This window comes from Pan troglodytes, chromosome 8 (genome assembly GCF_028858775.2).
Source record: "Pan troglodytes isolate AG18354 chromosome 8, NHGRI_mPanTro3-v2.0_pri, whole genome shotgun sequence".
NCBI classification, from domain to species: domain Eukaryota; kingdom Metazoa; phylum Chordata; class Mammalia; order Primates; family Hominidae; genus Pan; species Pan troglodytes.
In genome coordinates, this window is record NC_072406.2 from 134,306,965 (window position 1) to 134,331,994 (window position 25,030).

The following is a 25,030-nucleotide window of genomic DNA, read 5'->3' on the forward strand; positions in this document are numbered from 1 at the left end:
TCCCATGTCCCCCGTCTTTGACGGCTCATCAGTCTGCAGCAGTGTCTGGATTTTGCTGAGTCAGTGTAGATGCCAGACTCTGGGAGGATAGTGACTGGTATTTCTTTGATTTGAAAGTAGAGAAGAGCCAGGAGGGCTGTCTGTAGTTCTCAGAGCATCGTTTGCATCTCTTCCTTTATTTTGTATGACCAAGCATATAAAACTGTATTTCTCGTAATATTTTTAAAAACTTACCCATAATTTTTAATGGAAAGTGGCTGGATGACAAACACATTGTAATCTCTAGGTCAAATGTGTGATTAAGAATACACTATTCTGGCCGAGGTGGGCAGATCACGAGGTCAGGAGATCGAGACCATCCTGGCTAATACGGTGAAACCCCATCTCCGTTAAAAATACAAAAAATTAGCTGGGCATGGTGGCGGGCACCTGTGGTCCCAGCTACTTGGGAGGCTGAGGCAGAAGAATGGTGTGAACCCAGGAGGCGGAGTTTGCAGTGAGCGGAGATCGCACCACTGCACTCCAGCCTGGGTGACAGAGCGAGTCCGTCTCAAAAAAAAAAACAAAAACAAAAACAAAGAATAAACTATGCTTGGCCGGGCATGGTGGCTCACGCCTGTAATCCCAGCACTCTGGGAGGCCAAGGAGGGTGGATCACCTGAGGTCAGGAGTTCGAGACCAGCCTGCCCAACATAGTGAAACCCCGTCTCTACTAAAAATACAAAAATTAGCCAGGCGTGGTGCCGCACGCCTGTAGTCCCAGCTACTCAGGAGGCTGAGGCAGGAGAATCGCTTGAACCCGGGAGGTGGAGGTTGCAGTGAGCCGAGACCATGCCACTGCACTCCAGCCTGGGTGACAGAGCCAGACTCTGTCTCAAAATAAATAAACAAACAAATGTTTAGAAGAAAATGATAGCATGTTACAGGGCATGTACCATCCCCAGCACCAAGGAGTGTGCGGAGAGGCCATTTGTGGCCACAGGTGCGTCTTCTGGGATTCGCAGTCCGACGTCCTGCCAGCTCTGGGATGAATGGGGTGCCACTCTGTTCTCTTCTTTGATCCTGTCCTTCTTCTGCCTAACTTCCTTTCAACAAAGCAAAGAACAATCTCCATTCTTAAAACGAACACGCACAACATCCATCTCTTTCTTAGATGGCAGTTACTAAAAGAATGAGCATTATTGAGGATTAAAAGATAACCCCCACCAGGGAAGGGGATGGAAACGTTAATTGCCGTGGAGTCACAGCCCCTCAGAACCTTGGATTACACCAATTGGAGTGTTTGAACGGGGACTTTATGTTTCTCCTCCTTTGAAAACGGCAGCAAGGCTAGCTGTGTGAGGATTGTACACTCAGGAGACTTACGGTTGGAACTGTGTCTGCTGAAAGCCCCCCTAGCTTGGGCTGTACAAAGATCCATTTGATTTGCTGCCCTGGTTAGAAAACCGCCTCCCAGGCGGAGGGTCCCCTCGTCCATTCTGTAGACCAGCATGGGGCATTACGAAGGCGTGGGAAGGCAGCTGTGCTTGCTTGTGTAGGTGGCTGTAGGAGAAGAAAGATTTGTTCTCTGAACCACAGGAAAGAAGGGTACCAGGGGAAAATCTATTGTTTACTTTCCTCTGCACAGTGCCCGGGATGTTGCGAAAGGTGCTGTGGGAACCACGTGAATTAATACACAAGACCTTTGGCTGTGAATAAAGATGGTTTTTCCCCCTGGCAACCTACATTTTATAAAGCACTCACTTGCCCTACATTGGGTCCTACCAGCGTGTCTGGGCTCCCTGGGATGGAAGATGTGTGGGCCGGAGCAGTCCCACAAGCCTGTCCTGAGGGCTGTAGCCTGGACCACACTCCTGAGGCAGAAGATGGGGCAAAGGAGTGCACCTGCTGCCAGCTGGGGCGGGCCAGGACTCAGCTCATCTGAACGCAGTTCCCTTATCTGTGAAATGAAGAGGGTGATCTGTGGGTCCCTTCAGATCCTTCCAGCTCTGGCCTCCCGAGGTCCTGTGAAGGGAATGGTTGGCTGATGTACAGTGACCGTGTTATTAGAACTCAAAACCGGCCACCAAGGGTCATAATTACATGTCATATAATTAAATAATAGCTCCCATTCAAGCATTTGCCTTGTCAGGGCTCTGCTAGGTCCTCTGAGTGTTTCATCTCCCACTCAGGTGAGGGAGGATCAGCCGTATGCACACAGCATCCCTGTATAGTGGATGTCTTCCCCTGATTCCCCAGTGACACGCGGAGGTTACGAACCTCATACGCCATCTCACAGCGATAAGGGGACTCTGGTGTCAGAACCCAGGCCTCCCCACCTCCAAGCCCGGCTCCCTTCCATTTGGAACCAGACTGCTCTCTGCGCAGGTACAGTGAGCTGGTGCCTTTGTGCGCCTAGCCTGGGGCAGGCCCTTAGTAGGTGTTGAGTGAAAGTTGTCGCTGGACCTGCTGTTGCTTAGATGTGTGCTGGGGCAGTCCTGCCAGCCTGTCCTGAGAGCTGCAGCCTAGGCCATGCCCCCGAGGCAAAGGATGGGGCAAAGGATTGCGAGTCAGTGGGTGATCAGTGGGGGCGACATGGCAGGAGAGCTGAGGCAGGTCCATTCTGACAGTTGACCACCTGCCCTTCAGGGACATTGTTCAGCATTGGGGAATGCAGCTTCTTTACTCATTCTTGCTAGGAGATTGCCAAGCCCAGGGAAAGGCCCGTGTTGGGGCCTTGGAGGTAATGGGGGCCTCCCTGTGCCCTGCGTGCCTATACCTTTCCTCTGTCTCCCAGGACATGGTCCCCAGGCACTGATTGTGGCACTGCACCTGGGGGCCCGAGCCACTGAGCCAAGGGTATACAGATTCACAGCCACCAGATCCAAGCACCAGTGTCCTCGCCAGGCACTCGTTGTGCTCCAAGTGGCTGTTTGTGGACAGCTGTCCTCACATTGACTTGGAATGGAGCTCAGTGCCCAGCCTGGCTGCAAAGCACACAGTGGCTTCCCTTTTCTTTGGGCCCACCTCTGGTTTTCGTACACACTGTCACCTGCTTTTGTCTCCAAAGAGGCCATACGTGGGTGCTCCCTGTAGCCACGGGAGACTTCCTGGCATGGGGTGGGGCATCCCAGAACCCAGCTGAGGCCCTTCCCAGCCTGGGGCAGGGGCACAGGGGTGGGTGTCACCATGGCGTGTGAAGAGCAGGGGGCTGTGGTTGCCTTTTCCTGACACCTGCTATGACCTGGGCCAGGTGCTTACAGACTCTCCCTCTTCACCCGCACAAGAATTCCCTATGACAGCTGATGACAGCACACTGTCTTAGGCCTGATCACACGGCTATCACAGCGTAACCATAGACCGGGTACCTGTTAGCAACAGAAATGTATTGCTTACAGTTCTGGAGGCTGGGAAGTCCAAGCTCAGGGCACTGGCAGATTTGGTGTCTAGTGAGGACCTGCTTTCTGTTCATAGACAGCACCTCCTCCCTGTGTCCTGACATGGTGAAAGGACACACAGTCTTCCTCAGTCCTCTTTCGTAAGGGCACTAATCCCACTCATGAGGACACTGCCCCCATGAGCTCATCACCTCCCAAAGGCCCCACCTCCTGATATCATCACCTTATATGAGGATTTCAACATAGGAATTTTGGGGACACACACATTCGGACCAGAGCACACAGCAAGCTGAGGGCCAAGCCTTTTCAGGCCTGGGTCTGGCTGCCACAGGCACTCGGGCCCTCTTGGGCCGGCTGCTCCCTCTTCACAATGTGAGTGTTTCATGTGCCCAGGACCAGGGAACAGGTGAGACCACTGGAGATTCTGATGCAGTCCAGGCAGAGGCTGGCACTGCACCTGGGGGCCCTGGCCATTGAGCCAGGGGTATATGGGTTCACAGCCACCAGATCCAAGCCCCGTTCATCCCAGGCTGGAAGGACGATGGAGAGTTTGGGGCCTGCATAGAGCCAGGTGAGGAGACATGAGAGGACGGTCACCTCACCCGCCCACAGTGGCCACATCTACAGTGAGAGGACGGCCACCTCACCCGCCCACGGTGGCCACATCTACAGTGAGAGGACGGCCACCTCACCCGCCCACGGTGGCCACATCTACAGTGAGAGGACGGCCACCTCACCCGCCCACGGTGGCCACATCTACAGTGAGAGGACGGCCACCTCACCCGCCCACGGTGGCCACATCTACAGTGAGAGGACGGCCACCTCACCCGCCCACGGTGGCCACATCTACAGTGAGAGGACGGCCACCTCACCCGCCCACGGTGGCCACATCTACAGTGAGAGGACGGCCACCTCACCCGCCCACGGTGGCCACATCTACAGTGAGAGGACGGCCACCTCACCCGCCCACGGTGGCCACATCTACAGTGAGAGGACGGCCACCTCACCCGCCCACGGTGGCCACATCTACAGTGAGAGGACGGCCACCTCACCCGCCCACGGTGGCCACATCTACAGTGAGAGGACGGCCACCTCACCCGCCCACGGTGGCCACATCTACAGTGAGAGGACGGCCACCTCACCCGCCCACGGTGGCCACATCTACAGTGAGAGGACGGCCACCTCACCCGCCCACGGTGGCCACATCTACAGTGAGAGGACGGCCACCTCACCCGCCCACGGTGGCCACATCTACAGTGAGAGGACGGCCACCTCACCCGCCCACGGTGGCCACATCTACAGTGAGAGGACGGCCACCTCACCCGCCCACGGTGGCCACATCTACAGTGAGAGGACGGCCACCTCACCCGCCCACGGTGGCCACATCTACAGTGAGAGGACGGCCACCTCACCCGCCCACGGTGGCCACATCTACAGTGAGAGGACGGCCACCTCACCCGCCCACGGTGGCCACATCTACAGTGAGAGGACGGCCACCTCACCCGCCCACGGTGGCCACATCTACAGTGAGAGGACGGCCACCTCACCCGCCCACGGTGGCCACATCTACAGTGAGAGGACGGCCACCTCACCCGCCCACGGTGGCCACATCTACAGTGAGAGGACGGCCACCTCACCCGCCCACGGTGGCCACATCTACAGTGAGAGGACGGCCACCTCACCCGCCCACGGTGGCCACATCTACAGTGAGAGGACGGCCACCTCACCCGCCCACGGTGGCCACATCTACAGTGAGAGGACGGCCACCTCACCCGCCCACGGTGGCCACATCTACAGTGAGAGGACGGCCACCTCACCCGCCCACGGTGGCCACATCTACAGTGAGAGGACGGCCACCTCACCCGCCCACGGTGGCCACATCTACAGTGAGAGGACGGCCACCTCACCCGCCCACAGTGGCCACATCTACACTGAAAGGATGGCGACGTCACCTGCCCACAGTGGCTGCGTTCACATGGGGAGGACAGTGACCTCATGTGTCCTATGCACCTTGGATGGAGACACCACCAACCTGGCAGGGCCCCAACCCTCTGGACGCACATTCACTTCCCGTAATGACCTCGCTGGAGGGGCTTGACTGCACTCCACATCCACACAGGCACAGTGGGCCATGGATGGATCCTGGGATGCTCGGGGCTCCCACAGACCCCAGGCTGGTGGCTCAGCCCATTATCCGCCCGGGAAGACGAGTATAACCAAGCACCGCAGGTGTTGTCCTGTTACAGATGACATTTGGTAATAATAATAGAAAAATAGTAACATTGTCGGGGGTGGTACTAGAGACAGTGACAGCGAGGCACAGCAAGGTTAAGGAGCTTTGGCCAAGGTCACCAAGCCGATCAGTGGCAAAGCCAAGGTTTCCGCCGCTTTTTATGACTCTGCCCTCTTTGAAACTGACCTGTTTTGAATCTGACATTATGTTAGTGGTCTGTCTTCATGCTGTCTTCTTTAGCTTTTGAAGAAAGCACTTTTCCAGAGCGTCTCATTTCATGCCTGCTTATAAAGGATGAGGAGTGGCCCCAGGTCACAGCCGGTGTTATTTCCCCCATTGCCCTCTCCCTCTGCCTTCAAATGAGCAGTTAAGTCAGTAACCGGCTGAGCCCTTGTGCCGATGCTGGGGCCCTGCCTGGGGGACTGTGGCCCCTTGGTCGGCAGCCCACCAGGGAAGCACCCCAGCAGGACAACAGGTGGGGATGTGGCAAGGAAAGCTGCTCATCTCTGGCTGACACCAGAGAAGTGACAGTCAGCAAAGCAGGACAGAGAGGGACATGTGGGCCGGGTACGGTGGCCCATGCCTGTCATCTCAGCACTTTGGGAGGCTGAGGTGGGAGGATCGCTGGAGCCCAGGAGTTTGAGACCAGCCTGGGCAGCATAGCAAGACTGCATCTCTACAAAAAATTTAAAAACTAGCCAGGTGTGGTGTCACGAGTTTGGCTAGCCACTTAGGAGGGTGAAGCCAGAGGATCACTTGGAGTTCGAGGTTGCAGTGAGCTATGATAACGCCACTGCACTGCAGCCTGGGTGACAGAGCGAGACCCTGGCTCTTCAAAAAAAAAAAAAAAAAAAAAGTGACGTGTGGCACGCTCTAGGTGGAGCCAGGATCAGCCCAGGGCTGCTGAAGTCCCAGCTGTCTGAACCGCCCGCACAGCACAGTGGGGCTGTCACTCCAACAGTGCTCCTGGGTGCCTTCTTACTTCTTACCCTACCTAGCAAAGCCTCCCCTTAGGTGCTCCCCATCCTAACTATGGCTCTGTCACTTAGATGCTCACGAGGCGGACTCTGCTGGGAACAATTTGGTTTATTTAAAGACACTTTAATTTCTTCATCACTAAGTGAGTTAGCACGGTCAGTAACTGTCCCCACAGTGTCTCGACGGCACTTTTCCCTCTTGGTTTCTGGGAATTGAACAGAAGTTTGAGAGCAGACATACGAGAGCAAGATAGACCTCAGGAAGCAGAGGAGCACAGCCCCACCCGGTGGGGGTTCCTGGGGTCTCTGTGAGATCCTGAACACCCACTGGTCTGAGGACAGAAGGCAGCCATGGCACGGGCCTCCTGCTCTCTCGCTGGTCGGTTTTGGGTTTGGTTTCTTGAGCTGTCTGTTTTGGACCACATCAGAGGAGGGTGGGCACCAAAGGACAGCCTCTGCCTGGTACTTCTGCAGCCCTGATGCCTCACGCCTCTGGGGTAAAACCCCCACAGGAAATTGGAGCTCAAAGGCCCATCCAAGCTTATCCTCAAAGCTGACTCATTTTTGTGGCCAAATACTAAAGTGTTACCCACTGGAGGTTTAAGAATGAGGATAGGCCCAGATAGAAGCAGATGAGGTGAGATAGCCCAGTTCCAGACTTCCCGATGAGGAGGCGCACCTGTGGCACCTGTTACGATGGGGGCCCTGAGCCCCCACCCCGGCCCTGCAGAAGGAACTGCTGCTCTGCAGAGGAAGGGGCGGTTGGAGGCAGAGTCTGGGGTTTTAATGAGTGTCTCAGGTGTGTCTTAGGCTAGACAAATTTGGGAAATGTTGAATTCATCACGGACTTGCTCTGAGCTGCCCACAGCAACCAGCAAACTGCCACAGAAAGACCAAGTACTGCTTTGTATCTCGTTAGCCTACTTAAAATGGACACCTTTTCCCAGAATAAATATTACTAACTGAAGATTACTATTTGTGTACTTAGAAGATACAAAGCCATGCTCTCTGTGTAGGAGACCATCTACCCGTGATGCGGCAGCTTAAGAGAAGAGTCTGTGAATGCCTGGGCACACCTCTGGCCCTCTGGGCGCCAAGGATTCCTGTGCACAGTGAACTCACTGGGGGACGGGGGGAAGGAGGGGAGGATGGAGAGGCGCCAGTGCGGGAGCTGGCAGCAAGTGCTTCTGTGAGAAACAGTCCAGCAAGGCTAAGAGTGTGGCCTTTGGAGAAGGTAGGGTGACATCAGCTGGGTGATGTCTGCTGCCCTGTCCTAGCTTTGTCTCTTTCCTGGGAGCCCCCTGTCGTTTCTAACACATTCGCTTTCCCTCAACTTGGGCATTTTACTGTGCAGCACTGGTGCTGTGGCCTGAATTGTGGCCTCCAATGTTTGTATGCTGAAGCCCCAACCCCCAATGTGATTATTTGCAGGGAGAACCTTTAAGGAGACAGTTAAGGTTGAACGGGTTCATACGGGTGGGGCCCTAAGCCCATGGGGACCAGTGTTCCTATACGAAGAGGAAGAGACCAGGAGTGCGCAGAGAAAAGGCCATCTGCAAACCAAGGAGAGGGGCCTCAGGAGAGACAAACCCACGGATGCCTTGACCTTGGACTTGCAGCCTCCAGCACCGTGAGAAATAAATTTCTGTGGTTTAAACCGCCCAGTCTGTGGTCCTTGGTGATGGCCACCCAGCAGGCTCATGTAACTGGGATACCCTAGTGACCCTTTTCATCTGATGAACTACGGGTGCTGACTTTGTCATCAGACTGAGCCAGAAACCTGGAGCCTGTGTGCAAGGCACTGTTCTCCGGGGCATTGCCCAGATCTGTGTCAGTGGAGACATGAGGTGGAGGAAGTGTTGTGTATGTATTCATCTGGGTTCCTATCCTTCCTTACCTCTATGTCCTCGGCACACCCCCCAGTGGCTGATGTATGGGAGGCACCCCAGGTTATTTGTGGAATGAACAAATGAATCACACAGTTGATTGTGTCTGCATCGGTCTTCATGCAGATATGCCGTGTGGATGTTTAGAAATCCAGTAGGGGAGCAGGGAGGCTGGGTGCGGTGGCTCACGCCTGTAATCTCAACACTTTGGGAGGCTGAGGCAGATGGATCACTTGAGGTCAGGAGTTCGAGACCAACCTGGCCAACATAATGAAACCCCATCTCTACTAAAAATAGAAAAATTAGCCAGGCGTGGTGGCACACACCTGTAATCCCAGCTACTCGGGAGGCTCAGACAGGAGAATCACTTGAACCTGGGAGGTGGAGGTTGTAGTGAGCTGAGATCGCACCACTGCACTCCAGCCTGGGTGATGGAATGGGACTATTTCAAAAAAAAAAAAAATGCAGTAGGCGAGCAGGGAGGACTTCGAACCCAGTTGGACCACAGGAGCCCTTCTAGCCCTGTGAGGGGCCCCGTGGAGCAGCCTGCTCTGGTGACCAACACAATAAGACAGCCGTTCCCAACCAGGGAGGATTTTGCCCCCGCAAGGGTACGTGGCAATGTCTGGACACAGTGTTGGTTGTCACAGCTGGGGTAGGGGGTGGGGCCTACTGGCATCCATTGTGTGGAGGCCAGGGATGCTGCTAAGCATCCTACAGGGCACAGGACAGCCCCCAGGATAAAAATCTGACTGCCCCCAAATGACCATAATGCCAAGGATAAGAAACCCTGCAGCAAGATTAGGTTTCCTGGTTCATGATGAGCTAATGAGAGCATGTCAGTTCTAAAGAGGAAAGCCATGCTAAGCAGGCAGGGAGCTCTTTCTTCTGGAGGAAGCAATGAGCAGATGGTTAAGCTCATTGTTGCGTGATAGCTGCTGACATTTGAAGGGCCTCCGAAGGCTTCCTTCTGCCGGCTGCAGAGGCACGTGTAACGGCCTGAGAGGGAGAGGGTTGGTGTTTGTGGGCCTTGACGACAGGATAGGCTGAGGCTCGTTCTTCCTCCTGCCAAGGCCCATTTGAAAGCACCCGGTCCCCCTCAGCATCCCCTGGTCCTCTGTTCCCTCTGTGTATCCAGGGGCAATTACAGAGCAGGAAGAGGAGGTCACTGCTGGTGGGAGGTTGGGGTACTTGAGACTACTAGGGCCTTGAGGAAACAGGGAGTTGATTTTAGAAAGAAGCGAGGCAACACCTTTTGAAATGAGAAGGAAGGAGTGTTTGGAGAAACCATTTGGTAGAAAGAGCTCCGTATTTAGGGTGTCTGCTCCAGGTAGGCCCTGGGTGGAGAAGAGGAGAGTGAGAGGCTTGAAACCAGGACTAGCTCATAGACGTGCTTCCAAATGATGCTTTCAGTCCAAGCGTTTGTTGATCCTGTAAGAAAGTGTGACCAGTCAAGGGGGAAACAAAGCCAAGGCCAGTTCCTGAACTCAAGAACCTTGAAGTTTTCTTGTGTTGTGAGCTGAGTTCTCTGCCAGGTACTCCAGGAGAAAGGTTGCTATGAGCAAAGCTTGGTAAGCACTCTGCAGAATACTCACTGCCCAGAGATTTGCAGTCGGGAGCATGAATTGCTCTGAGAAAATCGACAGGAAGAGACCAGTTCAGGGGTTAATTGTGCATTTCCCAAACCTTGTTTGTTTGTTGGGATGAGAGATAGGGCTCCCTCATTTAGCAAATGAAAATACAGGGTGCCCATTAAATCTGAATCTTAGATAAACAAAGAATCATCGAGACATGGGACATACTTATATTAAAAAACATGTTCATTTATCTGAAATTCAAATCAGCTGAACATCCTGTCCTTTGTCTGGCAACGATGCCGGTGGCAGAAGGGGACTGGGGGCACATAACACCTGTCACGAGGCACACATTGGAAACGCTGTCCCAGGTCTTACCTGTGCCAGCTCCGTTTACTCCTCATTCTGCATCCTCCCAGTGCTTAGGCCTGCAGACCGCTTTATCGTGTTTGCCCTCTTGTCCAATGACACACTTTTAGTTTTCTGGCATCCTTGACTGCCTGGAGCAGCTGTGACCTCAGAAATGCATGAAAGATGCCGCTGGGTGCCAGCAGAACCCAGAGTAGCCAAGCCAAAGCTGGGGCTGGCCGGATCCCCATGGGCAGTAGGGTGGTGGCACCTTTGAGCATCATTTGGCCAACATTTGCAGCATCTGCAGCGTGTTTGGGAAATAGGAGCGACCTCCTTGGCTGGCAGGGGCTGATGAGGTAGAAAAGCTGAGAGGAGGCAGCTGGGAGAGCAGTGAGACTAGACAAGAGGCAGGGCCAAGGATAGGCAGGCAGGACTGAAGGAGAGGTTACAGGTGATGGCTGGAGCAGCAGGTGGCAGACAGCAAGTGCTACTACAGGTGCCGGGGTCCTCCGTGTACAGGCTCCCCTGATCTTCACAGTGGCTCTGAGGAGTCAAGAACAGGCTTGCTGGTGGCCGTGGCTGGTATGAATATTTATGGAAGCCTCCGTATGCCTTCCTGCAGGATTTCTCTGTCTTCCTGTCCCACTCGTGACCCTTGCTTTAGCCACACTGGCCTCCTCACTGTTTCTGTAACACACCAGGTGCTCCTGCCACAGAGCCTTTACTCGCACTATTCCTTCTACCCAGGATGCTTCCTCCCCAGGAGTCCTCCTGGTTCATGCACTTACCTTGATTCTGGCCTTTGCTTAGATGTCTCCTCAGAAGATCTTGCCTGACTACCTTATTTTAAAAGTGAAACTCTCCTATCCCGGCTTTATTTTTCTCCTTAGCATGTGTGACCCTCTGAAATTCTGTACATTGTTTGTTTGTTTGTTTTTGAGACAGAGTCTCACTCAATCTCTGTCGCCCAGGCTAGAGTACAGTGGCGCAATCTCGGCTCTCTGCAACCTCTGGCTCCCAGGCTCGAGCGATTCTCCTGCCTCAGCCTCCGGAATAGCTGGGATTACAGGTGCTCACCACCATGCCTGGCTAATTTTTGTGTTTTTTTAGTAGAGACTGGGTTTCACCATGATGACCAGGCTGGTCTCAAACTCCTGACCTCAAGTGATCTGCCTGCCTCGGCCTCCCAAAGTGCTGGGATTACAGGCGTGAGACACCACGCCCGGCCCTGGTGGTTTATTCGCTATCTTCCCCTGAAGAATGTGACTTCCAGGAAGGGAAAGGTTTTGTCTATTCCTGTTCCTTGTTGAATCTCTAGTACCTAGAACCATGTCTGGTCCTGATTAGGCACTTGGTGAATGTTTTTGAATGAATACTCTGAGCTGTTCTTTAATCGGTCCTCATGACCCTCATTGTACAGATGAGGGAACTCTGGGCGAACCTGGCCTGGGTCTTGAGCTAATTATGAGTGAGTCAGGATCTGTACCCAAGTAGTACACACAGTGATGGGCGGGGTGGCCTGGGGCCGTGGTTTGTCAACCCCTACGCTGGAGGGTGATGTTTTGGTACAAGAGGAGAGGTGCCCCAATGCGTCCTGTGTCTGTAATTGATGGCTTCGTCTGTGTTTCCCCAGGATGTGGTTCTGAGACAGTCCCTGTCCCTGATGGCCCACGGAGCGACTCGGTGGAAGGAAGTCCCTTCCGTCCCCCGTCACACTCCTTCTCTGCCGTCTTCGATGAAGACAAGCCGATAGCCAGCAGTGGGACTTACAACTTGGACTTTGACAACATTGAGCTTGTGGATACCTTTCAGACCTTGGAGCCTCGTGCCTCAGACGCTAAGAATCAGGAGGGCAAAGTGAACACGCGGAGGAAGTCCACGGATTCCGTCCCCATCTCTAAGTCTACACTGTCCCGGTCGCTCAGCCTGCAAGCCAGTGACTTTGACGGTGCTTCTTCCTCAGGCAATCCCGAGGCCGTGGCCCTTGCCCCAGATGCATATAGCACGGGTTCCAGCAGTGCTTCTAGTACCCTTAAGCGAACTAAAAAACCGAGGCCGCCTTCCTTAAAAAAGAAACAGACCACCAAGAAACCCACAGAGACCCCCCCAGTGAAGGAGACGCAACAGGAGCCAGATGAAGAGAGCCTTGTCCCCAGTGGGGAGAATCTAGCATCTGAGACGAAAACGGAATCTGCCAAGACGGAAGGTCCTGGCCCAGCCTTATTGGAGGAGACGCCCCTTGAGCCCGCTGCGGGGCCCAAAGCTGCCTGCCCTCTGGACTCAGAGAGTGCAGAAGGGGCTGTCCCCCCGGCTTCTGGAGGTGGCAGAGTGCAGAACTCACCCCCTGTTGGGAGGAAAACGCTGCCTCTTACCACGGCCCCGGAGGCAGGGGAGGTGACCCCATCAGATAGCGGGGGGCAAGAGGACTCTCCAGCCAAAGGGCTCTCCGTAAGGCTGGAGTTTGACTATTCTGAGGACAAGAGTAGTTGGGACAACCAGCAGGAAAACCCCCCTCCTACCAAAAAGATAGGCAAAAAGCCAGTTGCCAAAATGCCCCTGAGGAGGCCAAAGATGAAAAAGACACCCGAGAAACTTGACAACACTCCTGCCTCACCTCCCAGATCCCCTGCTGAACCCAATGACATCCCCATTGCTAAAGGTACTTACACCTTTGATATTGACAAGTGGGATGACCCCAATTTTAACCCTTTTTCTTCCACCTCAAAAATGCAGGAGTCTCCCAAACTGCCCCAACAATCATACAACTTTGACCCAGACACCTGTGATGAGTCCGTTGACCCCTTTAAGACATCCTCTAAGACCCCCAGCTCACCTTCTAAATCCCCAGCCTCCTTTGAGATCCCAGCCAGTGCTATGGAAGCCAATGGAGTGGACGGGGATGGGCTAAACAAGCCCGCCAAGAAGAAGAAGACGCCCCTAAAGACGTAAGTTCAGGGGTGGAGGTGGTAAGGATCGGAGGCGGGGGTGCGCATTGGCTGTGACCCTTGGTCATGTGCCTGGATAACCTTCGACTGCCCTAACCTTGCCCCTGGGTGCTGTGATGATGCCACGCTTACGGCCGTTGCACCAAGCAGACAATGTACGTGTTTTCCTTCCTCTCTGCGGTCACAGTGGTGGCATTTTCCCATCCACATACCCCTTTGTGTCCTTGATCTTTTGCTTTAATAAATCAATGGTCTAGAGCTTTACTTGTAGCCAAAGACCTGATGTTCAACTCCAGAGCAATCTGGGAGATCCCATGGAAGGGGAAAGGTCCTTAGAGATCTGGTTCATCTCCCTGTTGGTGACTGATTGCTTTTTGGAGAAGCTAGGAGATACACCCTTTAAAATATTAAAATGTATAGTACTTGTTTCTGCCTATTAATGAGACATTAGCCCAACCTACAAACATAGTAGATTCCAGGAGGCCCAGGAATGAGAGATGTGGCCTGGGCCCCTCCCTGCTGCACTCCAACCAGCCCGTAAGAAACACCCTTCTTTGTCTCCTTCCTTCTCTCCAGTCATCTTTTGTAGACAAAGTCCCTGCAAGTTCTGAAGAGATAAATGGAACCTGAAAGTGGGGAGCAAATCCCCACAATCCCCAGGAAGCCATTAGTCCTTGGCTCTGTGGTCCCCAGACACTTGACAAGGCCAAGTACATCGTGCTTAAATATCAAACACCCATGCCTCCAGAATCCACCCCAGGACCCGGCTCTAATGTGGATGGCTGCTGGTCCTTTATTCTTTGGCCCCTGTGGTTAATAGCTTGGCGATTTCCTTACTCTTACGGGAAGTATTGTCAGTAATTTAACAAGGCTGAGGAGATCAGTCTCCCAGGGGCAGCAGAACAGACCACAGCGCTGGCCCCTCTGGGTCTGCCTGGCACGAAAGAGAAAGACGACATGTTTACCTCCCATTCTGGGCTCCCCCTAACATTGAACTTCTGAGAAGAACCCAGGGCCTCCTGAGAGGAGGTCTCTACAGCAGGTTACCTTAGATCAACCTGCCACTGTCTAGTGGTGGCTGGAGGCCATCCTGGCCAAAATGGGGACTTTGTTTTAGATCAGTTACCCAACTAGGTCCCTCCTAGAGACTCTCTAGAATTCACGTTGGAAACTTGATTTCAAGCCTGGAATAGGAGAAGTCTGCAATGGCTAGACTGCAACGCCGTGCCCTCTCATCTGTGGAATGAGAGCCACCCTTAGCCACCACCTCCTCCTTCTCCAAGATATGTTCTGTGTCTCATAGGCGTCCCCAAGCACTTTCTTGTTTGAATATCAGAGCTAACAGGGGTCAGGGAAGTTTACCCAACTGTGGCCTCACCTCTAGTGCAGACAGGGACTTTGGCTTGGAAGACCCTGCATGGGTCTGACAAAGCTCTTGGGGCACCACGGCTTTGTGGGATCATTAGGATCAAGAGAGGAAGCTGTTCCCCAGCAGCTCCTTCCAAAAAGCTGGGGCATTGCCCTACAGCGATGGCCGCCATATCCTAACCCATTAATAACCAGTTGTCTGCAGATTTATCTTTTTTGTCAGTTCCTTCTGTCTGTCTCTCTTTTTCTTTGTCTTCTTGTCTTAGGATGGTTGAAGATGTGATGTCTGTGTGTTCTCTGTTGTAAGTAAATTTAATGCAATCTGCCTCTTATGCCAAATGTGCTTATTTTTCTGCCTTTTGTTTCTGCTTTCAAGCCATTTTTATTTCCCCTCTGGCTGCTACTGATGTGTTTCTGTGGTGGGCCTGCGAATGATGGGGCATGGGGCTCCCCAGTAGCAAAGATTACTTTTCTGTTTCATAGTGATTTGCATAAGAGACTGCTTGGCTGTGAAAATGTGATTATCCAGCATCTGCCTGCTTATCAGGAATGGAACTTTTTTCTTTCCCTTGCATATTGGATGTCTTCATCTGAAATCATTCATTTTTTTTTAAACTCTTCATTACATTCTTTCATTTTAAACTGGGCTAGTGGGCGATTGCTTTCAACACTACTGTGGCTTCACATTAAAATAACTGTCTGGTCTAACCACAGGCAGCGACGGCCACAGCTTATTCTTGCTAACATGTGAAGCAGAAATATTCGGGCCGTTCCAAATTGAGGCCCACAGAGCACCCTGAAATGCAGGGTCAGCGCAGAGTGGAGCACACAGCTGTGAGAGCCATCGCCAGGCTGCCCCAGTCCTGCATCCTCAGTCACCCAGGACCTGGCTGGGTGTCGGCATGCCTCGTCTGCCATCTGTGGGTCACCCTGCCACTTGTCAGTAGAAACAGAGCTGACCATTTCTGTGCCTCTGCTGCTTTGCCTCCCATGGCCAGGAGGGATCTGTGGGCAGCTCTGGGGGGGTCCAAAGACATGCACCTTTTCCCTGTCCTTAGAAGGGAAGCCGGCCAGTCCAGGTGGCCAGCAGTCCCAGGATAGGGTCGAGTCCATCAGACTCTCTTCTGCCCAAGGGATTTCTTGAGTATTTTTGAGCCACTTAGCAACTATAAAATATATGGTTATATATTTATATGCATGAATAAATATATGCTTCAAGCTGCGATTGCACTGTTTTAATGGCAAATGTTATAAATGCTGTAAATAGCCATTTTTTTTTCATGATTAAATGCCATTGTTGGAGTGATTTGAGAGAACACAAGGAAGGAACTTGAATGCCAAATTGCTCTGCCCACCCAGTTAACGTGCAAAGCAGGGGAGGGTGGTGGGATCTAAGGAGAGGGATCACCCCCCAAAGCCTTTGCTTTGCTGGGAGTGGGACCATCCCATGGAGGGGCTGGAGATGGGGCAGGGGCCAGTCTACAGGGTGGGAAGAGCCCCCATTCTGACTGTGGAAGTGACCCCCAGACTGCTCGGTGGACTTAATGGAACTGCTCAGGCTAAAAGGCATCCCTTTCTCCTGGGATCTGCTTCCTTGACCCTTCAGGAGTCTGATTTGGTGTTTTCCTTTGCCTCCCAGCCCCGCTATTCATATGGAGGAGAAAAAGGGAGAGAAGAGCTGTGAATCTTGTCTGTTTACCATGGTTAGGAGAAGACAAAAAAAATCATCTCTCCCCTGGCCCTACCTTTAGTCAGGATTCCACCTAGAAGCCTTCAGAGCATGGGAATCCATTGAGCTCAAAGATCCTGTGATAGGGAGGATTCAGCAGGTTCTCCTTGAGGACCCTGAACTTTCTATTTCTGCGTGGCCCCCTTCAGTTGTTCATTAAGTGAGGTGTCGCGTTGCCCGTCTATAAATTGGTGTCCTGAGCCTAGAGCCCCTCCCCTAGCCTTAGTTGGGTTCAGATATCCCTGGAAGAATCCAGATAAATTAATCTGCTCACCAGAAATTTGCTTTATAAAATACGAACATTTAGTTAAATTTAGCTTCATTTTCTGGGTCATTCTCCAAAATGGCATCTCTTTAAAGATCTCCAGCTTGATGGATCTTTCCCTTGGGGGCAAAAATAATAGCTGTTTAAAAGTGAGAGTGGGTAGCCGGCGTGGCCTCTCGCTGGTGCTGGAGTGACAGAGGTGGGAGGGTGGCCTGGGCCAGATGGCTCCGCAGAGGCAGTAGCTTCGGTCCGCTCTGTACTGCTCTGGAGTGTTCCGTCCCTCTGCTTGTTGTGTTTACGTTTTCCATTTTGTTTCCAGTGACACATTTAGGGTGAAAAAGTCGCCAAAACGGTCTCCTCTCTCTGATCCACCTTCCCAGGTACAGTGTTCCTTTGATCTTGATGGTTTTGTGCCCCCCCCGGGGGAGGTTTTCTTCGCTTGTTGACAAAGCTTTGCTTTCTGCTCATCCCGGGCCTGTTTCCAAGACCCTCTTCTTGCATTCTGTGTGGAGGGTCCCTCGATGTTTGCCTCACATTGTTTTGATCCCTTCACTTTGCGGAAGGTCAGAGTGTGTCCCGAGAGTGGGAAGACGTTCAGGAAAAACATTCGTTGGGCTTTAGAGGACCCAGTCTGCTCCATTCAGGCCAGTTCGTCTGCTGTGAACTTCTAGGACTGTCGAGATGAGAAAGTCTCTTGAGATGAACAAATACGCAGTGAGAAGGTGAAGAAACTCAGCAAGTGTCAGGAGCACTGAATTGTGCAGCCAAAATTGGAGTGGGAAGAAAAGGGAAGCCCCTCCCCTAAAGAAGTGGGGCTTGGGTTCTGTCTTGATTAGAGTCCCTCTTACCAGTTCCTCCATCAGATAGATTCCATTTCTTCTACCCTGTTTACAGACCAAGGAAAGTTATCCTCAAGCCTGTCAGTATGTTAGGGCTAATTTCTGGGTCATAAAACAAAACAGACCTGCCACCCCTCCAAGTCTGAGCCAGCAAAGCCCCAGCCTGCAGACCCTGGCCAGAGTGGGGGCAGTGGAGGGAAGCACTCAGCCCTGGGGATAGGGGCTCAGGTCCCAGCTGCAGCTCTGTCCTGACCTCTCTAGGTTCCCACCCTGCCCTACTCCACTTCCCACTCTCCAATGGAAATGGAGATAAGACCCCCCTTTTTCTGCCTCCAGGGACTGATGAGATGATTGTCAGGTGATTCTGGTGATATTGATGTGCAGGCCTGAAGCACTGTGTGAGCATCGCACAGCAGTCACGATAATAAAACTAGCAGGAATGCTCAAGTAACTAAGACACAAAATCCTGATTTTTTTTTTTTTTAAATTCATGGTCATTCCCTGAAACAAACCATCATAAAAGGAGATTCATAGAGGGAAGAATCTGTGTGTCCATCTGTTTCCTTAATGGACCATTTGGAGCAGAGTCTGAGAAGAGCATGCAGAGGATTGTGACCGGGACCTGTCCTGGCTAATGGGTCCCCAGACCTGAGGGTGGGCACAGTTTCTGACCAAGAGTCTGATGAGACAAGAAACAGTTTCTCTTCTCTTTGCAGGACCCCACCCCAGCTGCTACACCAGAAACACCACCAGTGATCTCTGCGGTGGTCCATGCCACAGATGAGGAAAAGCTGGCGGTCACCAACCAGAAGTGGACGTGCATGACAGTGGACCTAGAGTCTGACAAACAGGACTACCCGCAGCCCTCGGACCTGTCCACCTTTGTAAACGAGACCAAATTCAGTTCACCCACTGAGGGTAAGCAACTCTGTAGCCAGCTGGACCCCCACTCTGCCTCGGAGAATACTGCCCCTAGGGAGCCAAAGGCCAGGAGAGAAACTTCTCAGCCAGGTAACCACGTGATCATCATTGTGAGATCGTCTGCACGTCTCCCGCTGCACTTGAAGCTCAGGCTGTGTTTGAAAACAGCCTGAGACTTGAAACCAGCTGTCCCTTGACCCAAGACTCCTGCTAAGAGCCAGCACGGTGCCCTCTAACTCCACCTCAGGACTCCATCGAGTGGGTCCTGAGCGCCCACTCGAGCTTTGCCCATGGCTTATGTCCCCTCTGTGATTTTGATAAACACAGCTCCAAGGCAGTGTCATTCAAGTCAAACTCTCAGTGTAGGTCACTGACCTGGACTCGCTTGGTGCCACCGTTATTCCTAGGCCCCATACTGTGTTCAGACACTATGGCCACACCTTTTAATGAAGCCTCAAACCAGAGATTCACCCCAGGCTTGCTGAGAGGACATGATTCCCTCCTCAGAAATGGGCAGAAATGGGCTCCGGACAACTTTGCTTATCTCAATATCCTTCCTCCTATGTATATTCAATTTCAGTGTTTTTTCTTTTTCTTTCTTTTTTCTTTTTTTTTTTTTTGAGATGGGGTTTCACTCTTGTCCAGGCTGGACTGCAGTAGTACGATCTTGGCTCACTGCAACCTCTGCCTCCTGGGTTCAAGCGATTCTCCTGCCTCAGCCTTGCGAGTAGCTGAGATTACAGGCGCGTGCCACCACCCCTGGCTAATTTTTTGTATTTTTAGTAGAAACGGGGTTTCACCATGTTAGCTAGGCTGGTCTCTAACTCCTGACCTCAGGTGATCTGCCTGCCTTGGCCTCCCAAAGTGCTGGGATTACAGGCGTGAGCTACCCCATGCTTCCTTTTTGATAGGAAAACCTTTTTGAAGGAGAGCTAGCACCTTTCTTGGGAGGGATGACCCCATTGCCCTGACCTGTTGGTGCACCACGTTCCCAGTCCTCCAACCCATTTTCTCCTCCAGCCACCTCTGTGAGGCTGCCCAGTTGGCATTTTGACACTCCAGCTTTTGTGATGGTTTTGAGTTTTCCTTTCTCGATTTCTAACAATTTATTTTATTATTTTTTTGAGATGGAGTCTCACTCTGTCGCCCAGGCTGGAGTGCAATGATGTGATCTCGGCTCACTGCAACCTCCGCCTCCTGGGTTCAAGCGATTCTCCTGCCTCAGCCTCCTGAGTAGCTAGGATTACAGGTGCGCACCACCACGCCCAGCTAATTTTTGTATTTTTAGTAGAGGCAGAGTTTCACAGTGTTGGTCAGGCTGGTCTCAAACTCCTGACCTTGTGATCTGCCCACCTTGGCCTCCCAAAGTGCTGGGATTACACGTGTGAGCCACCGCGCCTGACCGATTTCTAACAGTTTTTTTGAACTGAGTAGAAATCACTGTGAAGAAGATCACATGTGAAGGTCTGGTCTCCACTTTTTGCTGCTAATAAGAGACTAAGATCTCCTTTAAACGGCTTCCTCCCTGTCTGAGTGGAGTGGTGGTGTCATGAGGGTGCAGGTAGATTTTAATCGTAACTCAAAAGCTCCCAACCTTCTTCTGGACGCTCTTCCACAGTCAGGCCCAGAGGCATGGTTTGCTTTGTGCCCACGAGGTCTTGGAATGGTACCAGCATGCAATTATGGTAGATCTATTTCATGTTTTTCAGAGTATTGGATGCATATCTTCTCCCTACCCAAAACTGCCTTTCTAAATTTGACAATGAAAAGATGATCCAAATTATGTATACTTGTACCTTTTGGCATTTTGTTTTCTGTAAAATAGAGCCTTTTGGTTGGCTGTCAGGTTGGCCCTCTGGTTTGGGGTTTGAGAGGTCCGAAAGTGACCATCTTGGCCAGGCACAGTGGCACACACCTGTAATCCCAGCACTTTGGGAGACTGAGGCAGGCAGATCACATGAGCTCAAGACCCAGGTGTTCAAGACGAGCCTGGGCAACATGGCAAAACACTGACTCTACCAAAAGTACAAAAAATTATCTGGGCATGCTGGTGTGTCCCTGTGGTCCCAGCTACTCAGGAAGCTGAGGCGGGAGGATTGCTTGAGCCCAGGTGACAGAGGTTGCAGTGAGCTGAGATTGTGCCACTGCACTCCAGCCTGGGTGACAGTGAGACTCGTCTCAAAAAAAAAAAAAAAAAAAAAAAAAGAAAAGTGACCGTCTTGCTCTCACCTGACCCCAGAGGCCCTACGATCTGGCCTCAGCCTCCTTTGGATCCTTATTTCCCTCTGCACCTGCATCCGAGGCAGGAGCCTGTTTCCGGAACACCCCTCACTCAGCTGCCTCTGCAGTGCTGCTGCAGACCCCGCCTGCTGGAACACCCTTCCCCCCACCCTCACTGCACTCCCCCCACCTCATCCCTGTTTCCCACCCTTTCCTTAGTGCTAGCCCCTCCCAGCCTTTCCCTGGAATTCCGCTCCTGGCTCTGCCCGCCTTCAGTGCTTGATCTGGGCTGAGCTGGGGATATGAAACACCGTAATAATGATGTGTGTGCATTTCTTGCTTCCCAACTAGCTTGTATGTTTCCTGAAGGCAAGAACTTTGTCAGGTTCATCTCTGTTCCTCACAGCACCCTCAACGTCGTAGGGGCTAAAGACAGGTTTGTGAAATAATGGTAACACAAGGTCAGGCAGGTCAACAGCTTAGTAATGTCAGCTCAGCAATTTGATCCTGCAGTGGGCATCACCTGCGTCAGATGTGGAGCACTGCGGGGAAGGTGCTTTATGTTCCAGAGGCAGCAAGGGACATTTGAGCACAGGCCTCAGACTTGGTCATGTTGATAGCACCTATGGTGGGTTACATCTCTTGAGCTTGGTAAGAGATTTCTAAATATTGGAGAAAAGCATTTAGAAACCATCCTGAGGTTGGGGCCGGGCGTGGTGGCTCACACCTCTAATCCCAGCACTTTGGGAGGCTGAGGCAGGCAGATCACTTGAGGTCAGGAGTTTGAAACCAGCCTGGCCAACATGGAGAAACCCCATCTGTAGTAAAAATACAAAAATTAGCTGGGCATGGTGGTGGGCACCTGTAATCCCAGCTACTAGGGAGGCTGAGGCAGGAGAATCGCTTGAACCCAGGAGACGGAGGTTGCAGTGAGCCAAGATCATGCCACTGCACTCCAGCCTGGGTGACAGAGTGAGACTCTGTCTCCAAAAAAAAAAAAAAAAGAAAAGAGAAAGAAGCCAACTTGAGCTAGACATATGATTTTGATATGTGTGTGTCTTTAGTTTTACCATCAGGAACCAAATACATGCATGTTTTTTTCCTTAGAAAATATAAAAATACTAACAGTACTTTTAGGGCTAATATATACCTCATTCAATGGTGGCATTTATTTATCCATCTTCTACATTGTACTAAAACAGACAACTTACTAGCTGAGTGACATATTTGACAGTTGTTTGTTTCTGTAAAAATTGAACAAATATGTAAATATATGGGTTTGGAACAAAACTTGGTTAAACCCATTACCTTAGAAAATGGGAAGATTTGGGAAGTCATGACTATAATTTAAGCTGGTAGACAATCAAAAATCCATTAATGTGAAGACACAACAGTTGCAGTTTCAGGAGGTGTGGGCCCCACTGCATCCACCTCGCTAACACACCCAGGGTCCCCCCAGCACCTGGACGTGGAAATACCATTAATGTAATGAGGTCCAGTCTAGCAGCACCAGACACACACCCAGGGGTGCTGATGTGATTGATCATCAGAAAGAATCCGTGCGGGGCGGGGCCCCAGCTGTGATGTGAGACTTACACTAAAGTCACCAACCACAGGAAAAGGAAACGTTGGGTGAGAAATAATAATTATGATTTAAATACATATTCACTATCATATTAATTCTATAGGTAACAATCATAAGCTAGGGCCTGTCATTGGGTGAGGACTTACTTTGAGCTGTGCAGAGTCTTCTACATTCATGATTTCATTTCCTCCTCTCAGTCTGCAGAGTGCTTTTCTACAGTTCCCCATTTTAGGAACAAGGATACAGAGGCTTGGAGCTGTTAGTGACTCCCCCAGTGTCCTGGCACAAATCCGTGGAGAGCCAGGTGTGCCTGACTTAACAGCTGTGCTCTTTATGTGAGCATGGAACAGGCTTGCTGCCTGCGTCTGTAGAATGAGGCTGTTGACCTAATCACACTTTCCTACCTAGGTCCATAGGAGCAGAATGTTGCAGAGCTTCAAGTTGTCTTTAATATTTCAAAACAGCTGAATGTAACTAGGTTAGAAAGATGTCCAGGGGATTAAAATACCATATTTGGGCTGTAATTGTATCAACTCACTAGGATGACACTGGTCATCTTCCACGGATGAAGAACTCATTGACAATTATAAATGGTTTTCTTTGCATGGTTGCTTAGTAAATGCCCTTTTTTGGTGCAGTCTTTTAAAGTGTGATGCAGTGGGAGAAAACTTAACCCATGTAGTTCTTGTGGAGGAAAAGATTAGGAACTATTGGTCTACACAGCTGAGTCCTCTCCTGGCTGTCCAAGAGACCCTGACAGAGTGCAGTTGTTTTAGATTCAGAAGTCTCAGTGACTCTTCGGTGGTCACCCAGTTGCCCTGTGTCCTTTAACACAGCTCTGTTAGTCCCTCCTCCCCACTCTGACAGAGGGGAAAGTGCCCTCCTTGGAAGCCTCAGCTGTTCTTTAATGGCAGGCGCCGTCTCTGTCACACTTCAGACACTTAGAAGGGTGACGGTGGGGAAGCTGGGAGCAGCCTCCCTGTCTCTTTCCCTGGACTCTTTTCTTCTCCCCTAATATAATGTCACTTAGGTTAAAAGTTCCAGAAATACTAGCCATGAGCAGGAATATATCTGATCATGCTCCTTTACATTTGTGTTACCCATCGAAGTGTTTTTATCTTAAAGTATTTCATTTTAGCCTACAAAATGTAAGCACTTTGAGCTCCACTTGGAAGGTAAGGCAACAGGCAAGGAGATATCGGGCGAGTTGGCTTCCTTGATCCTAGCAACGGAGACCTGGACTCAGTGGCATCCTTCTGGCTTCTGCATGGGGCTCTTTCCTGTTCCTAGCAAGCCCCCAGCAATTAGAGACAGACGAAAGCAGCATTGAAGGCCCCTCGCTGTGCAGTGCCCCCATATGAAATAATTACCAAAAGCAGCCCTCAGAAACTACAGGACCCGTGAACGATAACTGAGCCTCTTCAGCTAGGAGCAGCTACACACGTTAGCAAGGACCATCTCCTCCAGTTGAGAGTATGATGTGCCACTTGGTGTGGTGGCATCACCCTTCCTGGCCTGCCAGCTGTGTGTGGCATGATGTGAAAATGGGGCTGAAATTGGATGTGGTTTCACCCCCATGCCTGCCCTTTGAGGCTTAGGATTTGAGGCAGATGAGTGAAATTTTGAAAACCAAGTTCAGGAAGATGTTTTCTCAAAATAGCAGAGATCACCCAAGATGACAGGAGGAAGTATTTATTTTTTTTACATCCTCTCCAGGTCATTCTGTACATTATAAATCAGGATCCCAAATGACTGTGATTGCAACAAGCAGGGCGTGTTCTGAAGCAGCATCTCCAGGCGTCTGCCACTCATCTGGGATTGATGGGGAGGAGTGCGGGCCTTCTGAAACCAGGCATCTCACAAATGCAAACACTAATGTGGGTGTCAGAGAACCCCACTTTTGCACCATCAGTTGCTCCTTCTGAAGGGAGGAATGGGGACACAGGACAGTGGGAAGGGACTTCCTTTTGGCAGGTAGCAGAGAAGGCAGATAAGTGAGCTCCGTGACCTAAAACTCACCCGGATTCAGCCACCAGAAGAGCTGAGGTTCCAAGTGGGACAATTTAGTGAGGCAAGCTGGTTACCAGAGCCGGGCACTCGCCCGGGGCCACAGGCCCCTGGAAAAACTCTGCGGTGGTCTGTTGCTCGTTTGGTGTGTCCTGGGTGCCCTGTGCTGTACTGGAGTGTGCTTAGAGATTTCTGTTACATCATTTAGGGCATGTAATGCCTTGGCAATCGTAATGATACCTTAGAAGAGGCAGCTGATTCACTATTATTTTCTCAACTTAAACAGCTTATAATAGAACAGTAAAATGATAGTCCCGGAGTTTTATACTTGGAAAGTGATAGATAGATCTGGAAGAGACCCTAAATATCACCTTGTCCATCCCTGTCTCCTTCCTCCTTCTCTCTCTCTCTCTTTTTTTTTTTTTTTTTTTTTTGAGGCAGTCTCACTCTGTTACCCAGGTTGGAGTGCAGTGCTGCGATCTTGGCTCACTGCAACCTGTGCCTCCTGGGTTCCAGTGATTCTTCTGCCTTAGCCTCCCAAGTAGCTGGAACTACAGGTATGTGCCCGGCTAATTTTAGTATTTTTAGTAGAGATGGGGTTGGCCGGGTTGTTCTTGAACTCCTGACCTCAAATGATCCGCCAGCCTCAGCTTCCCAAAGTGCTGGGATTATAGGTGTGAGCCACTGTGCCCTGTCCTGCTTCTCATTTTTAAGGTGAGGAGGCGATTAAGACTTTACAAATTAATGCTTCTG

At 51.4% G+C, this 25,030-nt stretch overlaps 1 protein-coding gene across 24 annotated transcripts in view; it reads left to right on the top strand.

Annotated features, from left to right (window-relative positions):
* The window catches only part of TACC2 (transforming acidic coiled-coil containing protein 2), a 258,017-nt gene that overhangs the window by 201,682 nt on the left and 31,305 nt on the right, over nucleotides 1-25,030 (top strand). For 11 of the 24 annotated variants that reach the window (XM_063782189.1, XM_054660567.2, XM_054660560.2 and 8 more), the window contains 4 exons: nucleotides 12,032-13,343; nucleotides 14,978-15,013; nucleotides 17,025-17,085; nucleotides 18,261-18,462. In XM_063782189.1, coding sequence (XP_063638259.1) covers nucleotides 12,032-13,343; nucleotides 14,978-15,013; nucleotides 17,025-17,085; nucleotides 18,261-18,462 — 1,611 coding nt within the window. The remainder of the gene's footprint in view (nucleotides 1-12,031; nucleotides 13,344-14,977; nucleotides 15,014-17,024; nucleotides 17,086-18,260; nucleotides 18,463-25,030) is intronic. The other 13 variants (XM_024346647.3, XM_054660569.2, XM_054660572.2 and 10 more) reach the window with 3 other exon arrangements.